This window comes from Lampris incognitus, chromosome 10 (genome assembly GCF_029633865.1).
Source record: "Lampris incognitus isolate fLamInc1 chromosome 10, fLamInc1.hap2, whole genome shotgun sequence".
NCBI lineage: Eukaryota > Metazoa > Chordata > Actinopteri > Lampriformes > Lampridae > Lampris > Lampris incognitus.
In genome coordinates, this window is record NC_079220.1 from 58,028,115 (window position 1) to 58,052,836 (window position 24,722).

Genomic DNA, 24,722 nt, shown 5'->3' on the forward strand with positions numbered 1-24,722 from the left:
CATGTTTAGGCCAAGTGTGTGCGTGCGCATGGATGTGTTCCAGAGGACTAACTTGGGCCTACTAGACTAGCTTAAAGCCTTCCAGATGAAGGAGACCATTATAAAGCCATTTTCTCAGTTTTACCCCTTGCACAGTTACAACAGGTAGGCTTTGTAGGCCTACGTTGCTTTATTAAAGAAATGTTGTTTTCCAGGCATCAAGAAAGATTGCCTGTGCAACATTGCCAAGTACTGGGTGCAGGACGGAGTGAGGCGGTCTGGAAACTGCGGTGGGGCTTGCCCCTCTGAAAAGGCAGCTAAGAGAGAATTGGTGAGAGCACGTTAACACACTTGTGTGATGCTGCACTGGCTGCTGGGGGATGCGACCATGTCGGCAGACCAGACTTGGAGGAAAGCAGTGATGAGGAGCGATTAACTCCACTGAAAACTGAGTAACGATAGGTATCATGGAATACGGAGTAGACCCTACGAATACTAACCTGAAACACTGAATGGCCTACTGTGAAACACTGAAATATGGAGTGACTTGGAGAACTGAGTTCAACTGAATACTGTGAAACACTGAGTATTGTAATATGGAGTAGACTATTGAATACTGTGAAACACTGACATAGTTTTTCCAGCCATGTTATGAGCTTATGAATGTTTAAAATTGCTCATTAATGGGCTGTTTATTGCAGTTTTTAAATATTGCACTTAAAAAAAACTTGTCCATTGCATGGCTTCTTTTTTTTTTTAACTGACACATGAAATGTGGAGTTTTCTGCTTTTGCCAAAAAAATATGTTGGATATATCAGTTTTGGGCCCCAAAAAAAAAACTTGCTTGGAAAATTTGTTTTTAAAATAAAGTTTAATTTTGTAAGTTTGCTGTATCCTGTTGAGTTATTTATACCTAATCAAACCCAACTGCGGTTGGTTATTAGCTGGAATGCACAATAAAAAAAAAGTGATTTATAAAAATGGAGATATCCGTTTTTGCAAATGAACTCTTCATATGTTGACCCAGCAGTGGTCGTCTGCATTTTACAGGAAGTCTGTGCGGATGAGTCAAGAGATGCAGTTAATGTAAGCTTTTTTTTTTTTTAATCTAAATATGCTCTGAAATGCTGCATCAGTGCCCATGGTCAGATACTGTGCCATATATTAGTTTTTGGGGTTACTAGATAAATCCCTGTTATTGGGTATTAATGAAAATCTGTTACGACAAGGTCGGTGAAGATGGATTGGATCTGATCAAAAATGTATTGTATGAAATGGATAAATTACCATATAACTGAAGTGTAAATGCCACGGGGTGGTTTAGAACAGTGGTTCTCAAACATTTTCATGTAAAGGACCCCAAATTGATGCATATTAGGCCACAGACCCCCATTTCAAAAGATTTAGTGTCAAGGACCCCCATAAGAGTCCATTTGTACACTGAGTTAAATGAACACTCAGAATTGTATTGTGCACATTGTCATTGGGCTGTAACTTCTAGCCGGTGAAATTAAACTCCTTCCTCATTTTGCTGGGGGTCCCCAGACCCCACTTTGAGAACCACCGGTTTAGAGAAATACCTTTTTATGTGTGTATGATTTGCAGGCATGGAGAGAGTCGCGCCAGCAGCAGGACGAGGAATACGCCCGTTCTCTAGAAATTGATGGAGCAAGGGTAAGAACATGAATTTACTTGCCAGGAATCATGGTAAACATTTACATTTTTAGTTACTAACAAATGTAATGAAACTTAATATTTTTCAATTGCAAGAGGAGACTGAGACAAATTGGGGATCGGGCGCGGCGCTGGAGAAGGGTACAAACTGTGCATGATGAGTTACAAACATGTAGTATTTATGTTGAAAGTCATTCATTACATTGTAATTTTAACATTTCATCACCATGTTAAGGCGATACTAGAGAGAGAAAGTCATCAGTGGTGTGGAGGAGCCTGATGAAGGTGTCCCCATTCAACCTAAGTACCCAGATGGGAGAACAACTCGGAGGAGATTTAATGTGTACATGGTATGTGCTGTGGCTGTCAAGGGACCAGGTCCAGGAAAGGCAACGCCCTGACGTTTAAGTGTTCATAATCAGTATACAGCTACATGTGTGTGATGAATATGCACACGTACACAAGTTCAGGAGTCTATTTGGTTGGAAAGAGACTTTTATCCAGTGTTGTGCTCAAGTCAGAAGATCTCTTGAACTCCAATGTCTGAGTCACCGTGTTTGAACCCGAGTGCAGAACTTGATGATCGTTGTCTTTGTTAATGAGTGTTACCACTGACTGTAGAATTGTGAGAAAGCTTGCTTGCTAGCGTCCCCATACAAAATGGAGTCACAAAAATCAGAACTTGAGTCAGACTGAAGTACTACAACACTTTGAGCTGCACTGCACATCTAAGTAAAGAATACTGATTGATCATTTCAGGAGTTGCTGGCACCTCCTCCTGCCAGTCTGTCACCTCCTGCCAGTCTGTCACCACCTCCCAGACCGTCTCCTCCTGCCAGTCCGCGAGTAATGAATATTGGCTTTACGTAGATGTTTAAGAAAAATTGAGAGGGCTGTTGTGGCTTTAATAAGTAATATGCCAAGAACAGTTACTATGATTGATAAGAACTAAATACACTGAACACCCTTGAACTGAAACAGAAGAGCTGCTTGTCGTTTGCCTTCTGCAAGGAGGAGTTTCTCCCAATTTCTTTTCAGAGCGTCTCTATAGACAGATTTGTGGTCCATCACCTCTTCCTGGAAGTATGGAAGAGGTGATGGACCACACTCTGGAAGAAAAGCTCCAAAAGGCAAGTAAATTAGGCAACACTTTACAATAAGGTCACATGAATTGGCGTTAACTAATGTAGTTGTTAACTTGAATTAATGATGTACAAATACATTAACAAAGCATCAGATTAAATTTTCATTAGTTAGCAGTTCACAAATACATGAACTGATGTATTAGTTACATGATTATGTATTAAAACATAGGCTAATCTTGCAGATTAACGGTAACAAATACATGAGTTTTTTTATTCTAATATGAATTGGCATGAGCTAATGTAGTTAACTTGAATTAATGATGCAAAAATACATTAACAAAGCATCAGATAAACATTTCATTAGTTAGTACTTTTATTAACTAATGGATTAGTTACATTATTAACTAATGAAAAGTTAATCTGATGCTTTATGTATTTGTACATCATTAATTCATGTTAACTACATTAGTTCATGCCAGTTCATGTGACCTTATTGTGAAGTGTGACCTAATTATGTACGTTTAAATTCATCCATTTAGCAGCTCGTTTTATACAAATCTACGGTCTGGTGTGTACTTATAAATACATAGATTCTGTACTCGTAATTCATCTGTAATGTTGCTCACTTACTCTGTAGTTACGTTGTATTTTAATGGGTGATTTATATGTAATTACTGAGGTATTACTTCATTTAAAGTGGGACCCATAGGTGTTAAACTCAGAATTATGATTTTTTTTTTTAAATGTATTTCTGATTTTTCCCTTTTCCCAATTTAGTGGCCAATCGCTCCCTATTCTAGTTCAGACACCCACCCTCGTACTGCATCTCTCCAGCTGACAGTCTGGAAGGAGACGCCTCGCCACTTCGGTGACGCGGCGACTCCAGGCCGAACCACTGCTTTTTCCCCACACACCCAGAGACACATTCATGTGATGAACACAAGCCGACTCCGCCCCCCTCCCGAAGACAGCGCTGCCAATTATCGCTGCCTCATCGAGTCCGGCCATAGCCGGATCTGACGAGACCGAGGTGCGAACCCCGGTCCCCAGCGGGCAACTGCATCGACACAAAGCCGATGCTTGGACCGCTACACCACCGCGGACCCTCAGAATTATGATTATTGAAGCAGAATACAATCAAACATTTTTCTTTCAGAACTTATGACTCGGATTGCCTCTGCAAAATCCCTGGAAGAGGCCAGAGAAGCAGGGAATGACACCTCGGAGGAGCGGTCTCTCAGGGGCTCCCTGCGTTACCTCCGAACGTTGGAGCAGAGATGAACAGGGGACTGCTGCCTTTTCTGGATTTTTACACAGAGGGACGCATCCCTGCAGCCCTCCAGCGGTAAGCATAGCATGGTACTGTTCATCATTTCAACTACTACTGGTGGACTGAGACGGGACGCTTGGTGAAATGAGACATTTCTGTTTTAAACAGTTAAGATAAAAAAAAGACTTTCAAATCATAATTGATTTAATAATAATTATCTGCACAAAATATTCATAAAGTTCACACGCTGTACAATGGCAGCAGTGGGTAGGGTGTTGGTGCTTATTTCAGAGCAGCTGCCACATTTAGGTTTATCTCCTTTACTTCTCCACACATGGACAGATTCAGAGAGGGCCTGAGCATCTTTGGTGCCTCGGGGGCGATAAAGACCCACTACAAGGCCTTGGCACCAATTTTCCCAGAGGACCAAACAACCTTGTTTGCGGCAGATGTAGTGGCAGTGTTTAAGCTGTCAAGCCTATCACTGGCTGGGTCCAACAGGGGGAAGGGTGAGACCAGGACCATTGCCTACTGGAGGGACTGGCTCCTGCAGGTGGAGGGTCAAGTGCCAAATATAAACGCCTCGTATTGTTTATGTGAAGTGTTTGTAAGAAAAGGGGACACCTACACCGTTTTCTTGTACCGTGGCTGAGCTCCACTGTTAATTGTTTACTGTTTATTGTTTCTTGGTTAATCATTACTCAAGCCAGCATGTATTTACAGTCACACAGAGCAGCAGAGGGCGCTCTTGATACTGTACAATGTACGTATTGAGACACAATTGGCTACCGACAGCTAACTGTGGCAGAGAGCAAGTGGAGTGTTGTGGGTGCACATGAAGCTACCATGTGCTGGAGTTGTTCGGACCAACACCAAAACACACATCAGTAGTCTAGTCTATTCAAGTGTGCAATATTAACACAATCCCCTCTTTTAATTGTTATAATTTAAACCGTAAAATTTTCTTTACATTATTTAGTCCTCAGGTTCACTGATTACACATTTTTTTTTGACAGATGGAGAGACCCCGCTGAGCCTGGGCAACATCCTCACCTTTGCCACTGGGCTGGAGAAGATCCCAGCTATGGGGTTTCCCTCACAACCTGAGCTGGACTTAGTTCACCCAGAGGATGGACCAGCCCCTTATCCCACAGCAGCAAATAGCTGTACGCTGATACTTCGCCTTCCAGTACATCAGATGTACAATACATTCAAGAGTGCCATGGAAACAGGAACCGGCTGTGCTGTTCATTTTGGGGTGCAGTAAGACCCTGAAAAGTGGAACCAATTCCTGTTTCCATGGCAAGTAAATTGGTCTTTTGATCAGATCTACCAAAGACTGGCCCAGGAGACGGATCTGTGTTTTGGATTGTCAGTCCTGACCTAAGTTAAATAGAGATGCTGAGGCAGGACCTGACATGAGCAGCCCATACCAGACACTCTTTCATTCTCACCGGAGTGCGTAAAAAGCTCTCAAAACAGATGTGGATATAGATGTTTACTCTATAAAGCCACACATCAGGATTCCACATCTGTTTTGAGAGACTTCTATAAAGTAATGAGCTAATTCAGTGAGTTGGGAAGTGTCTTTTAGGTCCTGCTGCGGTATCTCTATCATTTTTCAGGACTTTGACTTGGTCCATCCAAAATGCAAATCTTCCTCCCGAGCCTTTCTTTAGTGGATCTGATTGAATTATTTGGATTATGGTCTTGTTGGAAGTTACAAGGGATTCACATACAAGTCCTTTTTTGGGGAAATTTTGCTTTTTCTGTTTTTGTTTACTTATTCTGATAAGCATATGACTGCAGGCCTGCTCTCAGATACCCCGGTGTGTGTGTGTGTGTGTGTGTGTGTGTGTGTGTGTGTGTGTGTGTGTGTGTGTGTGTATATATATATATATATATATATATATATATCTCAACACAGATACAGGGAAAAAAGCTTTAATGCATTGCAGTACAGGCTTGTTTTGTGCGTCGCACACATCAGTTGCTAATGAGTGCACGAAACAGGCCTGTACTGCAATGCATTAAAACTTTTTTTCCCTGTATCTGTGTTGATATTCCGCTCGTTAGTTGAGCTCTTGCAATACCATTGACGGTTTCAGAAAAAAACGCCATGTGTATCATATATATATATATATATATATATATATATACACATATGTGAAGTTTAAACTGGACACAGGTGCTGATGTAAACACAATACCAAGAGACATTTATGACAGGGACTTCAGATATGTAGATCCAAGACCAGCAGAAATAAAACTCAGTGCGTATGGTGGTCAAGCACTGCATGTGACAGGGATGTGTGACCTAGAATGCAAGTACAAAGGCACTACTGTCATGCAAGAGTTCGACATAGTTGGTACACAGGGCCCACCTGTCTTAGGCCTGCAAGCCTGCCTAGACACAGACTTAGTAAAACTGGTGCTATCTGTCAATGCTGCACAAAATGAACCTACTAACACAATGGCTGAGTACTCCGATGTGTTTAAGGGCATTGGACAGTTCTCCATTCCCAGGAGAATGCACAATCCACCTGAAACTGGCTGCAGTACCAGTGGTGTACCCTCCACGACGGATTCCACACAAGCTCCGCAACAGTTTGAAAGAAGAGCTGGAAGAGATGGAAAGAGCTGGAGTCATCCAGAAGGTAACAGAACGTACAGAACGGGTAAATGCACTGGTGGTTGTTGAAAAACCCAGCACTGGCAGACTGAGAATATGCCTTGACCCCAGAGACCTGAATCAGGCAATACAAAGACCAGATCACCCAATGCCTACATTAGATGACATCACACCGAAGCTGGCTGGAGCACAATATCTCAGTGTGCTTGATGCACGGTCAGGCTACTGGGTGATCAAACTAACAGAAGAGTCTTCAATGTTGACAACCTTTAACACTGTGGTTGGCCGGTACAGGTTTCGCCGCCTTCTTTTTGGTGTCATTTCAGCACAGGACGAGTTCCAGAGGAGGATTGATGAGACCTGCGAGGCCTCAGTGGTGTTGCAGCCATCGTTGACGACATTCTGGTGTATGGCAGCACAAAAGAGGAGCACGGCGCAAACCTACGGGCCATGCTGCAGAGAACGAAGGAAAGAGGGTTAAAGTTAAACCCAGATAAATGTCATCTGTGTTCCAGAGGTCAAATACTTTGGGCACAGGCTGAGTCGTGAAGGCATCAAACCAGACCCAGGTAAGGTGGAAACCATCAGAGATATGGAGCGACCTCAGAACAAGGCAGAGCTTGAGACAATACTGGGGATGACAAACTACCTGGCCACATTCGCACCCAGATTGTCAGAGGTGAATGCACCACTACGTCAACTACTGAAGGAAAGCAGTGAGTTTGGATGGGATGCAACACACGATACAGCATTCCAGAACATGAAAGATCTCAATGTACAGGAACCAGGTCCAGCCCTCACGTACTTTGATCCAGAAAAGGAACTGACACTAAAAGTTGATGCATCCAAGAGTGGCCTCGGAGCAGTGCCCCTACAGGGAGGTAGGCCAGTTGCATACGCATCAGTCACTAAATCAGTCTGAAGAAAACTACGCTCAAATTGAGAAGGAGCTCTACGCAGTCCTCTTTGGGTGTAAGCGCTTTCACCAATACACGTGTGGTCGCCACGTAGTCATCGAGTCTGACCACAAGCCTCTCGAATCGATACCGAGGAAACCCCTCGCAGCAGCACCAGTCAGACTTTAACGCATGATACTGCAACTGCAAAGATATGACATCACTATCATGCACTGCCCCGGAAAAGACATTCCTGTCGCAGACACATTGTCTAGGAAGTCAATCGTCACTGATGAGACCAATCTGAGTGAAGGTGTGGATGCCCAAGTACACAGGCTCATGAGTAATCTACCTGTGAGCGACAGTAAGCTTACGGAAATCCAGGCAGCTACATCCCGAGACGTGCAGCTCGCCGTGTTGAAACCGGTAATTCAGGCTGACTGGCCTGAATCAAGAAAGAAGTGTCCACCCAATGTTGCTGAATATTGGAATCACAGGGACCAGATCACAGAAATCAACGGTGTGTTCAAAGGTGAGAAAATTGTCGTTCCGCACACACTACGAGAAGAAAGGCTAAGACGCATACACACAGGACACATGGGAGTAGAAAAGAGTAAACAAAGCGCTAGAGACGTTCTGTTTTGGCCTGGCATGAATGCACAGATAGAACATGTAGTGGAGAGATGTCCCATATGCATAGAGCGCCACAGCTCAAACACGAAAGAACCAATGATCTCACATCCTATTCCTGAGAGGCCATGGCAGGTTGTAGGTACGGACTTGTTCACTTCTGAAGGGCAAGACTACATAGTAGTTGTAGATTACTACAGTAGACACTTTGAGATCGAAAGACTACATCACACTACTTCGTCTGTGGTCATCCCCAAAATGAAGGCCATATTTGCTAGACAAGGAATACCTGAGAGAGTTATCAGTGATAATGGTCCTTGTTACAGCTCCAGGGAGTTCAAGAGCTTTGCAGAAGCGTGGCAGTTTAACCACATCACTTCTAGCCCCCACTATGCACAGAGTAACGGCCTTACAGAGAGAACGGTCCAGACAGCCAAGATGATACTGGATAAAGCCAGAGCAGAAAGAAAGGATCCCTACCTCAGCTTGCTGGAGTACCGCAACACTCCAGTCGACGGCCTGAAGTCACCAGCCCAGCTGCTAATGAGTCGACAACTGAGGTCAGTACTTCCCACCATAGGTGAAAACTCCAGCCACAAGTTGTCTGTCAAAAGGCTGTGCATGCCAGGAGAGTTCAGTGTCAGCACAGACAAGCAATACTATGACCTCAGTGCAAGACCACTGTCAACACTAAAGTGTGGTGACACAGTCCACATCCAACAGCCAAACGGACACTGGAAACCTGCCACTGTGACAGAGCCTGCAGACACAGAGAGATCCTACAATGTCCACACTGATGAGGGTCAAGCCTATCGTCGCAATCGTTGCCACCTGCTACAGCCAAAGGACAACAGTACACACACAAGCTGTGAAGTACAGCCAGGACCAAACGATGGTACAGAACAAGGGATGTCAACACCGGACACTACATCGTCAGACACGTACACTACCAGGTTTGGGACGTGCAGTTAACCCAAGAAAGGTCCTTGACCCGTAAATGTAAAGGGTGTAGGCGGATCGCTGCCCTATGGACACTTGTTAAAAATGTATAATCATTATGTTGAACGTTACACTTTCTGAATTGCACTGAACATACCAAGTGCAAGAGTTAAAGTTTACTATTACCTGCTTATCTTATGTTGTATTTTGAATTGCACTGACCATACTGAATGCAAGATTTGAATATGATACTTGGCTCTCTATCCTACCTACTTACCTGAAGGGTATACCTCATTCAAGTGTTTTGTTTATCAAATGCTAAAAAAAATAGCATTGTTATGTTTTCACTGTTGCCTTGAAATATTTTGTGTTTTAAAAAATGTGCACGTTTAGAAAAATGCACTTATGTCCTAACATGGTTTACTTACTGGGCAGTAGAAATGTGATTGATGCCAAATGTGTTGTATGTTATGAAGCCATTTTATTTTAACGAGGGAGATGTAGTATTCCTGTACCCTATCACGTTACAGTTGATAGGACAGGATATGACATATGACGTACGGGAGTACTTGAGGTCAGAGATGTCATGGGGATGCCCCGATGGAGTTATTAAAGACAAACAATTTGAGTAAACTGTCTCATTATTTATACCGTATCAATGAATATGACGTACCCTGCTAAGGACTGTAATTTAAAGGGATGCTGGTTTCAGGGGCCTCTGAATGCCTCTTAAGTGCACCGGTTTACATACCAACAAAACTCCTATTTGATGGACCCATAAGTTTGGACGCGTTAACACGCAGAGTTTGTACACGTTGCTTTACACAGATGGCTTAGTGTCGTCTCCCACAGAACAGAGAAAATACATTTTAGACCAAATGAAAGTTAGATAGCATGGTTTTCCTGAAAAGGCCAGGATTTAATGAAAACACACCAGTTCACATCAAACCACTATTACACAACCTGTGAGTTACACCTATCTTTGTGCGGTCATTACAGCTTATGGGAGTGTTGGTCTGATAGGGAACACCCAATAAGACAGCTGGCAGTACACTAAATGAAAAGATTTCACAATGTCCAAATTCCAGTGAAATCTGATGCAAAATGTTTTAGAACCTACTTTGCTGGGCCATAAGGAGTTTGTTTCAAAACGAAACCACATTAAAATTAAAACGCTGACCCTGCAACGTTTAAGAAATATGACTGAACTAATCTTGCCCAATCTATCAAAATAAGTAGGGGATGAGCAGCTTCATAGGTGTTGTGTTCGTTGTAATATTCTTAACAATACTTTAAACTTCTTGATTGCATAACAGAACCTAACATGATGTAGAAACAATGTGACTACACAGTAAAGCCTCTGGTAAAGATCACAGATAACCACCATCTGGGTTAGGGGTAGGGTTTACATCCAAGAGATGTAGATTTAGAGTGAGTTTTAGAGTCGTGGAAAAAGGTATCCTTTTCCATTTAGAGGAGTGTCTTAGATAGGGTTATAACCCATGACCGTAGAGACGTGGTGTTGACAGAGTTGGCCCTAGCTGGCCCCATTTATCTCTCTCTCTCTCTCTCTCTCTCTCTCTCTCTCTCTCTCTCTCTCTCTCTCTCTCTCTCACACACACACACACACACACCCACACAGATTTTGAGAATTATTCAAAGATCACATGTGATGTGATGTTGGTATGTTGGTGAAGCATGGTGTCTGTCCAAAAAAACAGGCAGAATTTTTGCAGAATTTTGCAGAGATTTCTTCCCCTTCCCCCCAACATCCACCCATCCATCATCCAAACCGCTTATGCTGCTCTCAGGGTGATGGGGATGCTGGAGCCTGTCCCAGCAGTCACTGGGCAGCAGGCAGGGAGGCACCCTGGACAGGCCGCCAGGCCATCACCCCCCCCCCCCCAACAAACAAAAAACAAATCACCAACAGCAAATCCTGCGTGATACTATAAGCTACTCCCTGTCAGTCTGGATGGAGCAGCTCCCCCCCCCCATGACAGCTGTCCCAACACCAGTGTGAGTGAGGAAGCGAGTCGTGTGGGGCTGCTGGTAATCATGGACAAAGCGGCTCCAGGAGCTCTACAGAAGCTCATTTGGTGCTGCTGCTGCTACCAGGCGGTAGGGGGGAAGTAGGCTCACATTACTGACATGTGATGCTTTCAAGTCAGTTGGACATATCCATCACCCGGCGTCTGATCCGCTGTTTCAGGATACTGCTGGTGTATGGGCAGCCATAGCAGGTGCAAGGCGGGTTTGCATAAGGTGTCCTGTGCTGATCTTTTTAAAAAAAAAAATCCGCTTTTGAAAGCAACAAAAAAGTAAGAAAGACAAAGATACACCTCTTTTGCTAAACGGACTACTGCCCTATTCAACTCACCAAACAAAAACAACTAAAACAACAAAACAAAACCCAAATGAAGCGATTCGTTGCTAGGATCCAATATGTCATGTCTGCGTTTCCACTCGGCCATCTATGTGCGTGGGACCACTGGGAGACTGCGCAGTAGCTCGCACAGCGCAGCGCCTAGCCGGTGCCGGGGAGCCAGAGCGAGAGAGAGCCGGGGAGAGAGGCGCCTAGCCGGGGAGAGAGAGAGAGGGGGGTCCGCTAATGTGAGTTGTTTTCTCCGTGTGGCACATCGACGTCTGTAACCACATTTAGCGGCGCTCCCTTCCAGTGTTCAGCGTCGGAACACTGCGGAAGGCTGAGACCGCGTTACGTCCGCAAAATGAGCGTCGCCAAATGAGCGTTAGCTTCTAGCATGCACAGCGCTTCGACGTCGGCCACTGAAGACGTGTGTACGTTATGTTAAATGGCAGCATCAAGGGACGAAAAGGTCCGTCTCAAAGCTGCGCTTATATGCGTCGGTATTCGTGTGTCCCAGGACGAATCCGTTAACGCTCGGAGTTAACGGAAGAACGTCGGGTCATCCGAAGATCGAGATTTGGGAAGCTGCCAAGAGCTGCACGGTGCAGCTTCCCTCGCGGCGCTGCACCGCTGCAGGTTATTTGGAGCTGTCGCTGTGATTTCTCGTTTGATTTCCTCCCGCACATGTTCTGACGCGTGTGCAGGCGAACTTGTACCTCGCCGGCATACTGAACAGCAGCAGAGAGACAGGTGCCGGGTGAGGACGATAGTCAGACAGACTCTCCCCGCTGTCCCTCAGCAGCTGAGAGACGGGCGGTGGAAGTTAGGGCGTCACAGCAAGCCGCGTAAAGCGACGGGCGGTTGACACGCCGTGGCGCCTCAGCATCACTCTCTCCCTTGTGTTGTGCACAGGAACGGATGCAGCTGATCAGCTCCTAAGTGAACAGTTGGACAGATAACCAACCATGACGTCGCTGGTAAGTTCATTGAGTTGGTTTGTTTGTTACCTGGCCTTGTGTGTTGAGTACGGAGTTAAACGTACAACATGATAACATTTTAACATCATTTGAACATACTTTATAAATATTGACTATAAATGTGTCACACTTTAGGTTCCTCGCCTGTTCAGATTATTTGCATACTGAGAGACTTCATTCTGCCAATATTAAAACTCAGCCCAGCGCTACGGCGTCGTAATGATGATAGAGCTGGGCTGAGACAAATACTAGACTGAAAACAAACCACTGGCTATTGGTCATTCACATGAGTTAACTGGCATACCTTCTGATAGGAGATTCTGTCAATATGTTTGTGCTACAGGGGAGTAGCAGTTCCTCAGCTACGGAATATACTGTGCGAGTCCCCAAGTGAGTAACAAAACCTACCTACTCTCTGACAGTGCTGATACCCACTAAAACTGTGTTCACAATCCATAATCTTTCCCTCCTGCTTCATTTCCTTTCTGTGCAATTCTGAAACCAGGAACAAGTGGTGAAACATTTCCAGTGTAACAAATTGACCACAATTTGGAGCATTGACCAAACACAGCCCATCCATATACTAGGTTTTGATCTTGTCTTGAAAGAAAAAAGAAAGAAAGAGAGACACTTTATTTGTCATTGGAATTGTTCCTACTTTAGTATGAATGTGTTTGCCACTGCACTAGTGTTCATCATGCTCGGTTAAACATTGCAATAGCAATGTATAGAGAGTGTCTCCAACTGTATTTAAGACACCAGTTAGTATTATTTAACCTGACTATTATTTAACCTACTATATAGTTATTTCATCCATGGTCCAAAGGGATGAAATAACTATATATTAACAGAGAAATATTCTGGATTTTGGCTTTAGACAAAATTATCTTCATTGTTGTCATTTTAAGAAATACATTATAGTTGTTTTATAGTTTTTGTATAGTTGTTGTTGTGGATTCTCAATCATCATAATGTTTTTTATATATTTCTGTGTGGGGCATTGCCCATCTTCCTGTTGGTCTTGCTGAACTGTCTGTCTGCCAAATAGGGGCACCAGCAAGAAGTACAGCATCATGGCCTTTAATGCTGGAGACAAAGTCAACTGTTCCACATGGACACAGGTGGGCTTATTCTTAGATATGGGTCAGATACGACTAAAACTGTGCCTCTGTGTTTGTAAGAGCATTCCACCTAGTACCTGTAACACAATACTAGTATATAGTTTTCTACGTACCCACCTACACTAAATTGTCTTTCTCACAAGCTAACACCGCTCATTGTAAGAATTAAAATGTTCTAATCTTTTCACTAATTGCATCTTAATATTTAGGAGCACAAAGAATAATCTGTCAAAGCTAGAAACCAATTAAGCCATGTCATTAAGATTCACCCTAGTCCTACTCCACTGATAGTGAATGTGATGTTGTCAAAATGAACCCAATCTGTTTGCAATTTCACACCCAAGAGAACTAACTATATTTGATGTAATGCCGCCATATCCCTGGAAAATCTTCTAAATTCTGTCCCAGTCAACCTTGTTAACTCCTACAATTCAGTTTTAATGCAATGATTTGCATGGCCGCTTCAAAGCATTTCTGAATAAAGTGCTAAATGTCCATGCAGTCTTTGCAACTACATGAACATTAATCAAAAATAGTATTATATGGCCCCTAAATCATTTTGAGCTGATTGCCGGCCACTGAACCCTTATTAGCCAGGAATTTAGGCCTGATTTGTGATGCTGAGTTCAGCTTTGAAATGGTAAAGACTGGTATAGATTCTTGCTTACGTCAGCCAAGAATTGCCTCCACAAGTTTTTTTTTCTTTTCTTTTTTTTCCCTTTTTCTCCCCGATTGTATCTGGCCAATTACCCCACTCTCCTGAGCCGTCCCGGTTGTTGCTCCACCCCCTCTGCTGATCCGGGGAGGGCTGCAGACTACCACATGCTTCTTCCGATACATGTGGAGTCGCCAGCCACTTTTTTCCACTTGACAGTGAGGAGTTTCACCAGGAGGACGTAGCGCGTGGAATGCTCACGCTATTCCCCCCAGTTCCCCCGAACAGGCACCCTGACCTACCAGAGTAGGCGCTAGTGCAGCGACCAGGACACATACCCACATCCAGCTTCCCACCCGCAGACACAGCCAATTGTGTCTGTAGGGACGCCCAACCAAGCCGGAGGTAACACGGGGATTCAAACTGGCGATCTCCGTGTTGGTAGGCAACGAAATAGACCGCCACGCCATCCGGACATCCCCCCACCCTTTTTTCCCCAATCATTCAGTTATTTATGAAAAAGCATCAACACTTGATTTTTTTTTTTTTTACTTTCACATCATTCCAAGTTCTTTTACGTCTTCAACTTGTACATAATGCATCAGATGGACTTTTAGCTGGGACAAATATCACCACATTTGTGTCATTTATTCACTAAACATGTTAAGACCTCACTGATCGCTTTTCAAGCAAAATTATGTCTTTTTATTTAAAAAGATGTCACCTCTGAATTCCCTCAGGCTCGAATGGAACGAGACATGAGTGCCCGGCGGATGTATGGTGAAGAGGAGATGCCAGAGGGTGCGGCCGGTAGTGAGTTTGGCAAAAAGCAGCGAGAGGAGGCACGTCGGAAGAAGTTTGGAATTGTGACTCGTGAGTTCAAAGTGGAGGACCAGCCCTGGATCCTCAAGGTCAATGGAAAGGCTGGCAAAAGGTTGGTACGCAGACATCTTGACTTTCTCTAAGTTCACCTTTTATATTTTACTAATGTGACTATGTATGTCTTGAAAGAGGAGATGTGTAAAGAATCCCTCTTGAAAAATTTGCTTGTATGTAGCCAGACACATTCATATATATTTCCTGGCATGACTGATATTAAGTACAAGTGTGAACTAATTATGTGTAAAAGGACAGTTTAATAGTAATATATAAATACATTCCCATGCTTGTCCACATCATTCTCAGTAGATGGAAAATACCTGTTTAAAAATGTCTACATCTTAAACAAAACAAAAAAAACATCCCAAAGGATTCTTAAGTGTGCGTGTTTTTGTGTCAGGTTCAAAGGTCAAAAGAAGGGTGGCGTGACAGAGAATGCGTCCTACTACATCTTTACACAGTGTCCTGATGGGGCCTTCGAGGCCTTTCCTGTACATGGCTGGTATAACTTCATGCCACTGGCCAAGCATCGCACACTCACGGCCGAAGAAGCCGAGGAGGAGTGGGGCAGGTGAGAGTCGCAGGGATGCTGGAGCCTATCCCAGCAGTCATTAGGTGGTAGGTGGGGGGACTCCCTGCCACCCTGCCAGTAGGCTACTGGTCATCCTCTCAAGTGTCTTCATACACTTAAATTGGTCCAGAATTCAGCTGCCTGTATCATTACCAGAACTTCTTCCATAGATCATATCACTCCTGTTCTCCAGCAACTTCATTGGCTCCTTGTTAAATACCATATTGAGTTCAAGATTCTGCTTCTCACCTTTAAGGCCCTTAATAACCTAGCACCTTTGTATCTTTCCGAACTCCTTCATATCCAAACACCCTTCTCAGAATCTCTTCTGCCATCGTACTCACCACACCATCTGCCCGCTTGACTACCATGTGGTCCAGAGCCTTCAGTCATTCTGCCCCCCGCCTCTGGAACTCTCTCCCACAAGACATTCACAATATTGACTCTTTCCACCTTCAAATTCCATCTCAAAACACACCTTTTCAAACTGGCATATTCAGTCTGATCCCGACTTGAATGGTTATACCCACATTGAGTTTTGTACAGGTGATGGTTTTACCCTAAGGAATTGAATCAAGTGCAACTGGACTTGGTTATATATCCGTGAAGACGTTTCGCCTCTCATCCAAGAGGCTTCATCAGTTCGTGCCTTTCTGACTAGACCAAGCTAGTCTGAGTGGCTGGTGATGAAACTCATATTTAGCCTCTTTGGAGTTGTTATCAGAGCTATTGATGTCAATGGCTCTTTTGTGTTCCGATGGTTAGCAAAGACTGTCGTTATCAGAGCTATTGATGTCAATGGCTCTTTTGTGTTCCGATGTTTAGCAACGACAGTCGTTGGAGGTGTTAGTTTCGACTTCGTTAGTGCTCCATTCAGTGGTCATGAGTCGTTGGAGCTGTTAGTGACCGACTGTTGTTCTTGGAGGCTAAGCTTTTGAGTCTCCTGGGTAGAGATGAAAGGACGGCATTGTAAGTGGGAGATAGGTGGTGTCGCAGACCTCCTCCTCTGTTGAGGGATGGTTTTTCCAGTTTCACATAGATGGCTTCCTTCACTCCTCTTTCAAACCATCTATTTTCCCAGTCAAAAATGTGTACGTTGCTGTCCTCGTAGGAGTGTGTCTTCTCCTTTAGGTGTAGATAGACTGCTGAGTCTTGTCCTGAGGAGTTTGGCCTTCTGTGTTGGGCCATCCGTTTGTGTAGTGGTTGTTTGGTTTCTCCTATGTATAGGTCAGTGCAATCCTCATTGCATTGTACAGCATATACCAGATTGCTTTTCTGGGTGTGTGGTACACGGTCTTTGGGATGAACCAGTTTTTGTCGGAGTGTGTTGCTGGGTTTGAAGTGAGAGGCGAAACGTCTTCACGGATATCTAACCAAGTCCAGTTGCACTTGATTCAATTCCTTTGGATAACTATGACCTGGGTGAATGAGAACATTCACAGACGTGATGGTTTTATATTAACTTATTATTGTATACTCCTGCTTTGTTTGATTTTATGTCTGATACAGTGCTGCTTGTTTTTAACTGTGTTCTGTAAGGTGTCTTCGAGTGCTCTGAAAGGTGCCCATAAATAAAATGCATTATTATTATTATTATTATTATTAAGATGGGGTATGGGAGGGAGTGGACGACATGAATACGAAAAAACTAAGACGGAGAGGGGTGTGGCTGGTTAAATGATCATTAGTTTGGGGGGGGGGCAGAAAAATAACAATAATAATCATTACATTTATTTAGCGCTTTTCTAGACACCCAAAGCACTTCACATTTGAAGGGGGTAACTCGCTTCAACCACCACCAATGTGTAGCACCACCTGGGTGATGCACAGCAGCCGTTTTGTGCCAGAACGCTCACCACACATCAGCTTGAGGTGGAGAGGGAGGAATCATTGAGTCAATTACATGGGGGGTGATTAGGTGGCCAGATGGAGAGGGCCAGGTTGGGAATTTTACCAGAACACCGGGGGACCCCCTACTCTTTGTGATAAGTGCCGTGGGATCTTTTAATGACCACAGTGAGTCAGGACCTTGGTTTAACATCTCATCCGAAGGACGCCATCTCCTTCGGCACATTGTCCCCGTCACTGCACTGGGATTTGATATTTGTTGTTTTTATTAGGACCAGGGGAAGATTGCCCCCTACTGGCCCACCAACACCACTTCGGCAGCAACTCAGTTTTCTCTGGAGGTCTCCCATCCAAGTGCTAGCCAAGCCCATACCTGCTTAGCATCCGTTATTTGGCAGAGCCGGGCCGGGGTACATGTTGGTATGGCTGCCGGCAAATGAAAAAAGGTGGAATTCAGGGTCTGAATGCATGTTGAGGTCCAGAGGGCAAAACAGAAGGAGTGTATGTAATGGGCAGATGATGGAACAATTAAACCAATCACATGAGTGTGCTTACACAAACACTCACACAGAGTTCACTCCACCTACAGGAGGAACAAGGTGGTAAACCACTTCAGCATCATGCTTCAGAGACGTCTGCGAGAGCAGGAGCGGGGCGAGGATGAAGGAGAGGAGGCTGAAAAGGGGGGAAAGAAGAAAAAGAAGAAAGGGCGGGGCGGGGACCTGCGCATCCATGACCTGGAAGAGGACTTGGAGATGAGCAGCGACGACAGCGACAGCAGCGGGGGAGAAGGTGAGGAGAGACAAACCAGCCTGCAGTTGCAGTTTGCGTCCTGGGTAAGACGCTAAACTGCAACCGCAGGCTTTAGTGGGGTAGCACCTTACCTCAGCAAGGGCCCTTTGGCTAAGGACGACGTCCCTACTTATAGATCTGGTCCTCCTGCATGCCTGTATGGTACTTCCCATGGTGCCCAGTCCTATCCCAACACATTGGGATAGGAGAAGGGAACTCTGATTTCAAATCCCCAGGCATAGTCTACCCAGCTGTCAGTACCCGGAAAGGGTAAACCATTCCCCGGGCGCTGCACGGCAGCTGCCCACTGCTCCTAGCTACATAGCTAGGATGGGTTAAATGCAGAGAGTGAATTTCATTGTATGTATGTACAAATGACAAAGTGTATTCTATTCTATTCTATGCTACACCTGGATTGACCACTTGTTGATATAGGAGAGACTTTTTTTATTCATTCTGCCCATTCAAACTTTTCTAGCAAGACCAGGTATTCGAGAAGGCCTTACTTTTCAGCGACAATAGTTACCTCTTAAGGTCAAAGCCACCCCCTAAACTTTCTTAAGTTTAAGTGACCGATCTTTGGATCAGATTTTGTTTTTTGTGGGTGAGAATGAATGATTGACAGATTACCAACCTTTTTTTTTCATCAATATATTTATTAAATTTTCTACAACTCAAAAAAATTACAACACTAAAAACATTACAACATGTGTATTTAAATATTATTCTTCATACATGAAAATTACATCTGCATACAAAAGAATGCATTTCTATGCATCTCTATATATAGCCACACACAACAACAACAAAAACAAATAATGATCATACTAGAAAGGCACGTTCAATGAAGGCACCAGACTATGAGAATCCATCCAAATTTTACACTACATTCATCCAGGTAAGTAGCTTAGATTACCATATTTTTGCAGAGGGTGACCAGCCATTTTAAAAGTTTCTTCAGTGGGGCATCCGGGTAGCATAGTGGTCTATTCCGTTGCCTACCAGCACAGGGATCACCGGTTCGAATCCCTGTGTTGTCTCCTGCTTGGTTGGGCATCCCTACAGACACAATTGGCTGTGTCTGCAGGTGGGAAGCCGGCTGTGGGTATGTGTCCTGGTCGCTGCACTAGCGCCTCCTCTGGTCAGTCAGGGCGCCTATTCAGGGGGGAGGGGGAACTGAGGGGAATAGCGTGAACCTCCCACGCACTACGCCGCCCTGGCGAAACGCCTCACTGTCGGGTGAAAAGAAGCGACTCCACATGTATCAGAGGAGGCATGTGGTAGTCTGTAGCCCTCCCCGGATCGGCAGAGGGGGTGGAGCAGTGACCGGGACGGCTCAGAGAGTGGGATGATTTGCCAGGTACAACTGGGGAGAAAAGGGGGAACCCCCCCCCCAAGAAAAAAAATTCTGCAGTAACTCATGAAAATGTTATCTCCCTTGCTGTCTACACCATCCAAACATTTGTCTTCCCTTCCCTATCTCCCTTTTCTCTCTTATCACCATCTCTCCATGATCTTTACGTAGGCCCATTACATTTATCTCTATTTCTTGTCCCTAATTCTTTTGGACATGCATTCCTTCTTTTGTTCATCAATCCTTGTGTGTCCTGGGCTAGATGGAGAGGGAAAATCCAAGGCAAAGAAGGAAAAGGAGGCAAAGGCAAAAAAAAAGAAGAAGAAAAAGAAGGGCAGTGAGAACGAGGCCATGGAAGACAGTGATGACGGCGATTACGAAGGACTGGAGGTGGACTACATGTCAGATGAGAGCAGGTGTCAGACCCCATGCACTCATACGAACACCCAAAACACCCTTCTTCTTTTTTTTACTTGACTTAGAAACAAATGCATACAGATGTGTAAATGTTTGTTTTTGTTTTTTTTTCCTTTCTCACCACAGTTCAGAGGAGGAGCCAGAGAAGAGCAAGCCCAGTAAGGGAGAGGATGTCCCCAAAGGTCACCATTTGTTCCATGCTTGGGAAATGGGGGTGGGGTGCTTGTGTGATGGTCATTTTGGATGATTTCACCTTGCTTGGCAGTGTCTTATTTTTGTAGCAATTATTACATCTATTGTATATTCATTTCAGTCACTTATTATTTTATTTTTCTCTGGTATAGTCATAACTGTTTGCAACTGAGCCAATTTAGCAGTTTTTAATGTCGTATCCAGTGCTTCCAAAAGTTGCACAAGGAGCAGACATGCACTGTTTGTGATATCTGGAATACAAGGGAAAAGGTCAGACAAGATTGACAATGTTGTAAAGCACCATGCTTTTAGATTGAAATCATTCCGTGAATGTCTGAGTACTCCACAGATGTCTTTCTTTTTATCGGTTTTAATGGCTGATTGCCATTGCTTTTCCTTGGTTCACTTTTCATTCCCTTTTTTTATCTTGTATCTAGGAATTGATGAAGCATCTGAAAGTGAGGAAGAGAGCGAGGAGGAAAAACAGAATGATGAGGAAGGGAAAGAGGAGGAGGATGAAGACGATGGAAAGAAGACTCCAGTCCAAATGGAGAAGAAGAAGAAAAAAGGTATCCATTTGCCTTGTCAATACAGATGACAATTCAAAAGGTCCTAATTGGATCGCAGTGTAAGCGATAAATGAAAATAATACGGTCTTTGAAAAGGCTTGGGTCTGTTTGTTACTCTACTAGTTTTACGGGAGAGATTGTGTTGAGTTGTGTGGGTTTGTGTCATACAGAGAGCAGCGGAGAATCAGATAGTTCAGACGACAGTGACATTGAGGGAGAGGCAGCCTCCGCTCTCTTTATGGTGGTAAGAGTGTGTGTTTTCATGTCTGTGCATGGATAGTGTTATTCTGTCTTTTTAATACACATCAAACGTTTTATCCCATCTAATTGCCTCTTTTTCTCACCTCTCAGAAGAAGCGCACACCTCCCAAGCGTGGAGGAGGGCGTGGGTCTGGAGGTAGTTCTAGGACTGGCAGTCGACCTGGGACACCATCCATAGACTCTGCCACCACCTCCAATACGTTACGTGCTGCTGCCAGCAAGCTGGAGCAAGGTGTTCACATTTACACATACACATCACACGTGTACATACACAAAGTCCATTGTAATATGTGCATCTTTATTGTCAGATTTTATATCTCACCTCCCATATACATTTTTGTGATCCTTTTGTGATATTTTAATTTTTCTTTAATCATACCTTTAATCATATTTTTTTTATCATATCTGGAAATCCCCTTTCAAAGCTAATTCCAGATGTGATCATGTTTGTCAACCGTAAAAGATCTGTTTACTTTTCTATCCCTCCCTCGCTTCCTTACAGGTAAGAGACAGCCCCAGGGTCCTGGCACGGACTCACCCGCTGCCAAAAGGCTGAAGCTGGAGCAGAGCAGTCAGAGCCCCACGCCCTCTGGAAAATCAACACCAAGCTCCAGGTAGATAAAACCTCTACCAACTTCCATCTTTTACCCACGTGCTATCTCTGTTCAAAGTCTCTCTCTTCCGTTATCCTTTTCTCTGTCATAGGATAATTTATGTGCATTTATATATATTGGCAACATCGCACGCAAAGGAAGCATGCATTCCACCATAATCCTTTGCATATCCATATCCATACTCATATTGACTCCTTTTGATAGCCTGCGTTAAAGCGTCTTGCTTTGCTACCAATCTATACGTGCACCTCCACGCATTAAAAAATTCTTTATTCTTAACATCTTAGTGCAGTTGACATCAGTGTCAAAGTTGGTGCTTTTTGTTCCAAAAAGAAATAATCAGCCTCATAAGCCAAATAGCAGGTGAAAAACTTGCACCCAAACCTACTATACCCAACCTCAACTTCCTCTACTTCTATCGCACCTTTAAATTGACTTCATAGAAACTCCTCTTTTTTTCCCATTCTTCCATCCATCCATCCTTTTATCTGCCCCACAGCGATGTACAGCTGACGGAGGAAGCAGTCCGGCGCTACCTGATCCGAAAGCCCATGACCACCAAGGACCTTCTGAAGAAGTTCCAGACCAAACGTACAGGCCTGAGTAGCGAGCAGACGGTCAATGTGCTGGCACAGATCCTCAAACGGCTCAATCCAGAGCGCAAAAATGTCAATGACAAAATGCACTTCTACCTCACTGAGTAACCAGTGGAGGTGGCAGATGGAGAGGAGAGGGGTATACCCCCCGCTGAACTCAAGCATCCTGGAGGCGTCTTGTTAGTCCCACAAGACTCCTGCTACAGTAGAATTTGGTGGATTTCATTATGAACAGTTTGAAAAAAAAATTCTGAAGGTGTAAATAGCCTCATTAAAAGGTGACAATTAATGCAACAAACAAAAAAAAAACCTTCGGTATCTTGATTTTCTTTTTATTTCCATTAACAGAAACCTTAATATAGAGAAAAACTAACGTTAGTCATGAAAGTGGTATGGTCTCGCCATGTGTTGATTATGTATTTCTTTGTGGGCTCAGTTTCTATGTGCTGCTAGTCTTTGCTGAGTTGCTTTTCTAATAAAAGGTGAAGTCTGCAGGCGTGTCTCGCTGTTTGTAGTCCTGTTGACAGACCTCTAGCTTTCTTCGTGCAGAGCTGGAAAACAAAAGCCACCCAGGCATATTTTGCAGTTGCTGGACTGAATATTGACATTTTTGGTCTTAACTCTCCACAATCCACTCAGTCCATCAAATTCAGTATGATCCCAGTCAGTGTGTTTACGGAAAATATTAAATATAACCCGGAAATTAATTTGTTCTTCATTTAATCAAGTGTTGTACCTGTCACGATTAGCAGAAACTTCTGGCACCCATTTCTCTGCCAGTGGTGCAGGGTGAATACACGTTTAGGTGGGCGTGTCATCACACACATTTTCCCATGACGTCACGGTCCCGCTTCTCACACCAAGGCGGCGAGCAGCCCGGAACCGCCACAGCCGGGACGCGAACCCGGGGCTCCCGCACCGCGGGCGACTCCGTTAACCGGTCGACTAAAGGGTCCGACCCGTCAGCCAAGGGTTAGCGTCATCCAAGGGTTAGCGTCATCCAAGGGCGAGCGTCATCCAAGGGCGAGCGTTAGCCAAGGGCGAGCGTCATCCAAGGGTTAGCGTTAGCCAAGGGTTAGCGTTAGCCAAGGGCGAGCGTTAGCCAAGGGCGAGCGTCATCCAAGGGCGAGCGTTAGCCAAGGGCGAGCGTCATCCAAGGGCTAGCGTTAGCCAAGGGCTAGCGAGTCTATCCATCCGTGCGCGTCACAACCACTGATCTAAAAGAAAGACTGGATCGCGCGACCCATAATTTCGCGCCACCAATAGAACTTGATCGGCGCCATCTTAGGTAGAGCAAAAAGCGATCAAACTGCATTAGAATGGCCAGCTAAAAGGCCGACTTGCGGAGCATACCAGTGCTCTAACCGCACACAGGGTCGAAAAAAAGTGGCAATTCAACCAATATAACATTTCACAAGTAAGTAGCCTTTTTTATTTGACTCTTGCATTCAGAATGCCATAGCAACTGCTGATTTAAGATGCCTCGATTTGTCAAAAAAAATCCCCGAGCCGGCTCCTCACATGTTCGACACTGCTGTCAGGGATAATCATGTTTTTAATCTTATAAAAGTAATCTTGTAATTATTGCAAGATACGACTGCATCATCTTGGCAAAGAATGCACTGAAAAGCTAGCTGGCGAGAAGCTGCGAAAACAGCTGACATAACTTCTGGATGTAAATGTAAGATCATGATGCAGAACATGAGAATATGACACTCTGATGTTTACCAACAACAGACTCATTGGGAAGTTGAATAGTCTTGCTTGCACATATAGGTGATCGTAATGTAGCCTAGCATGCTGTAATTTTCTTAGCTAGCGAGCTAGCGTGTTGGAGCGATGGCGAGCCGCGGCCTGATGAGGCCAGCACGCGCCGCTCTCTCCCTCGCGAGCGGCGCGCTCCGTGTCCTTCTGTCACGCGCTCGTCTGAGCAGCCAGCTCGGGAATAACATGTTGACAAATCAAGGCATCTTAACACAGCAGTTGCTATGGCATCTTAAATGCAAGAGTCCAATAGAAAAGGGTACTTACTTGTGAGATGTTATCTTATCTGAATTGCCACTTTTTCCCCACCCTGTGCGGTTAGAGCGCTGGTATGCGCCGCAACTCCACCTTTTAGCAGCCATTCTAATGCAGTTTTGGTGGCTTCTCGGTCTACCCAAGATGGCCGCCAAGTCGCCATGCCGGCTTCACTTCATATCGCGAGTTGCTCCATCCAGTCTTTTTTTTTTTTAGCTCAGTTGTCTCAACGCGCTTTGAAGTTACGCAGGAAGCACGTTTACGTTCCATGTCGCGCGGGGACACATTTCGGTGTTGCCGTTTCCGCCAAGAAGAGAGAGACGTGGCTGCTGCTCGATGCGTGACGCGGGGAAGGCGGGTAGGTAGGTCTTTATTTCAAACACA

At 44.5% G+C, this 24,722-nt stretch overlaps 1 protein-coding gene across 1 annotated transcript; it reads left to right on the forward strand.

Annotated features, from left to right (window-relative positions):
* Positions 1-11,621: 11,621 nt before the first annotated feature.
* Positions 11,622-22,942, forward strand: gtf2f1 (general transcription factor IIF, polypeptide 1). The gene is made up of 14 exons (XM_056287939.1): positions 11,622-11,718; positions 12,386-12,450; positions 12,794-12,840; positions 13,499-13,571; positions 14,967-15,160; positions 15,506-15,676; positions 18,114-18,316; positions 19,933-20,086; positions 20,214-20,269; positions 20,717-20,848; positions 21,019-21,092; positions 21,200-21,341; positions 21,612-21,723; positions 22,223-22,942. Exons 2-14 carry the CDS (start codon positions 12,439-12,441, stop codon positions 22,425-22,427), a joined length of 1,575 nt encoding a protein of 524 aa, XP_056143914.1. The 5' UTR covers positions 11,622-11,718; positions 12,386-12,438; the 3' UTR covers positions 22,428-22,942.
* Positions 22,943-24,722: the final 1,780 nt, after the last annotated feature.

Excerpts from the sequence above, each read along its gene's own strand:
- gtf2f1 (XM_056287939.1), top strand. Across the intron at positions 20,849-21,018 it reads GGAGAAGAAGAAGAAAAAAG|AGAGCAGCGGAGAATCAGAT; the intron begins GTATCCATTTGC and ends TGTGTCATACAG. Across the intron at positions 21,093-21,199 it reads CCTCCGCTCTCTTTATGGTG|AAGAAGCGCACACCTCCCAA; the intron begins GTAAGAGTGTGT and ends CTCACCTCTCAG.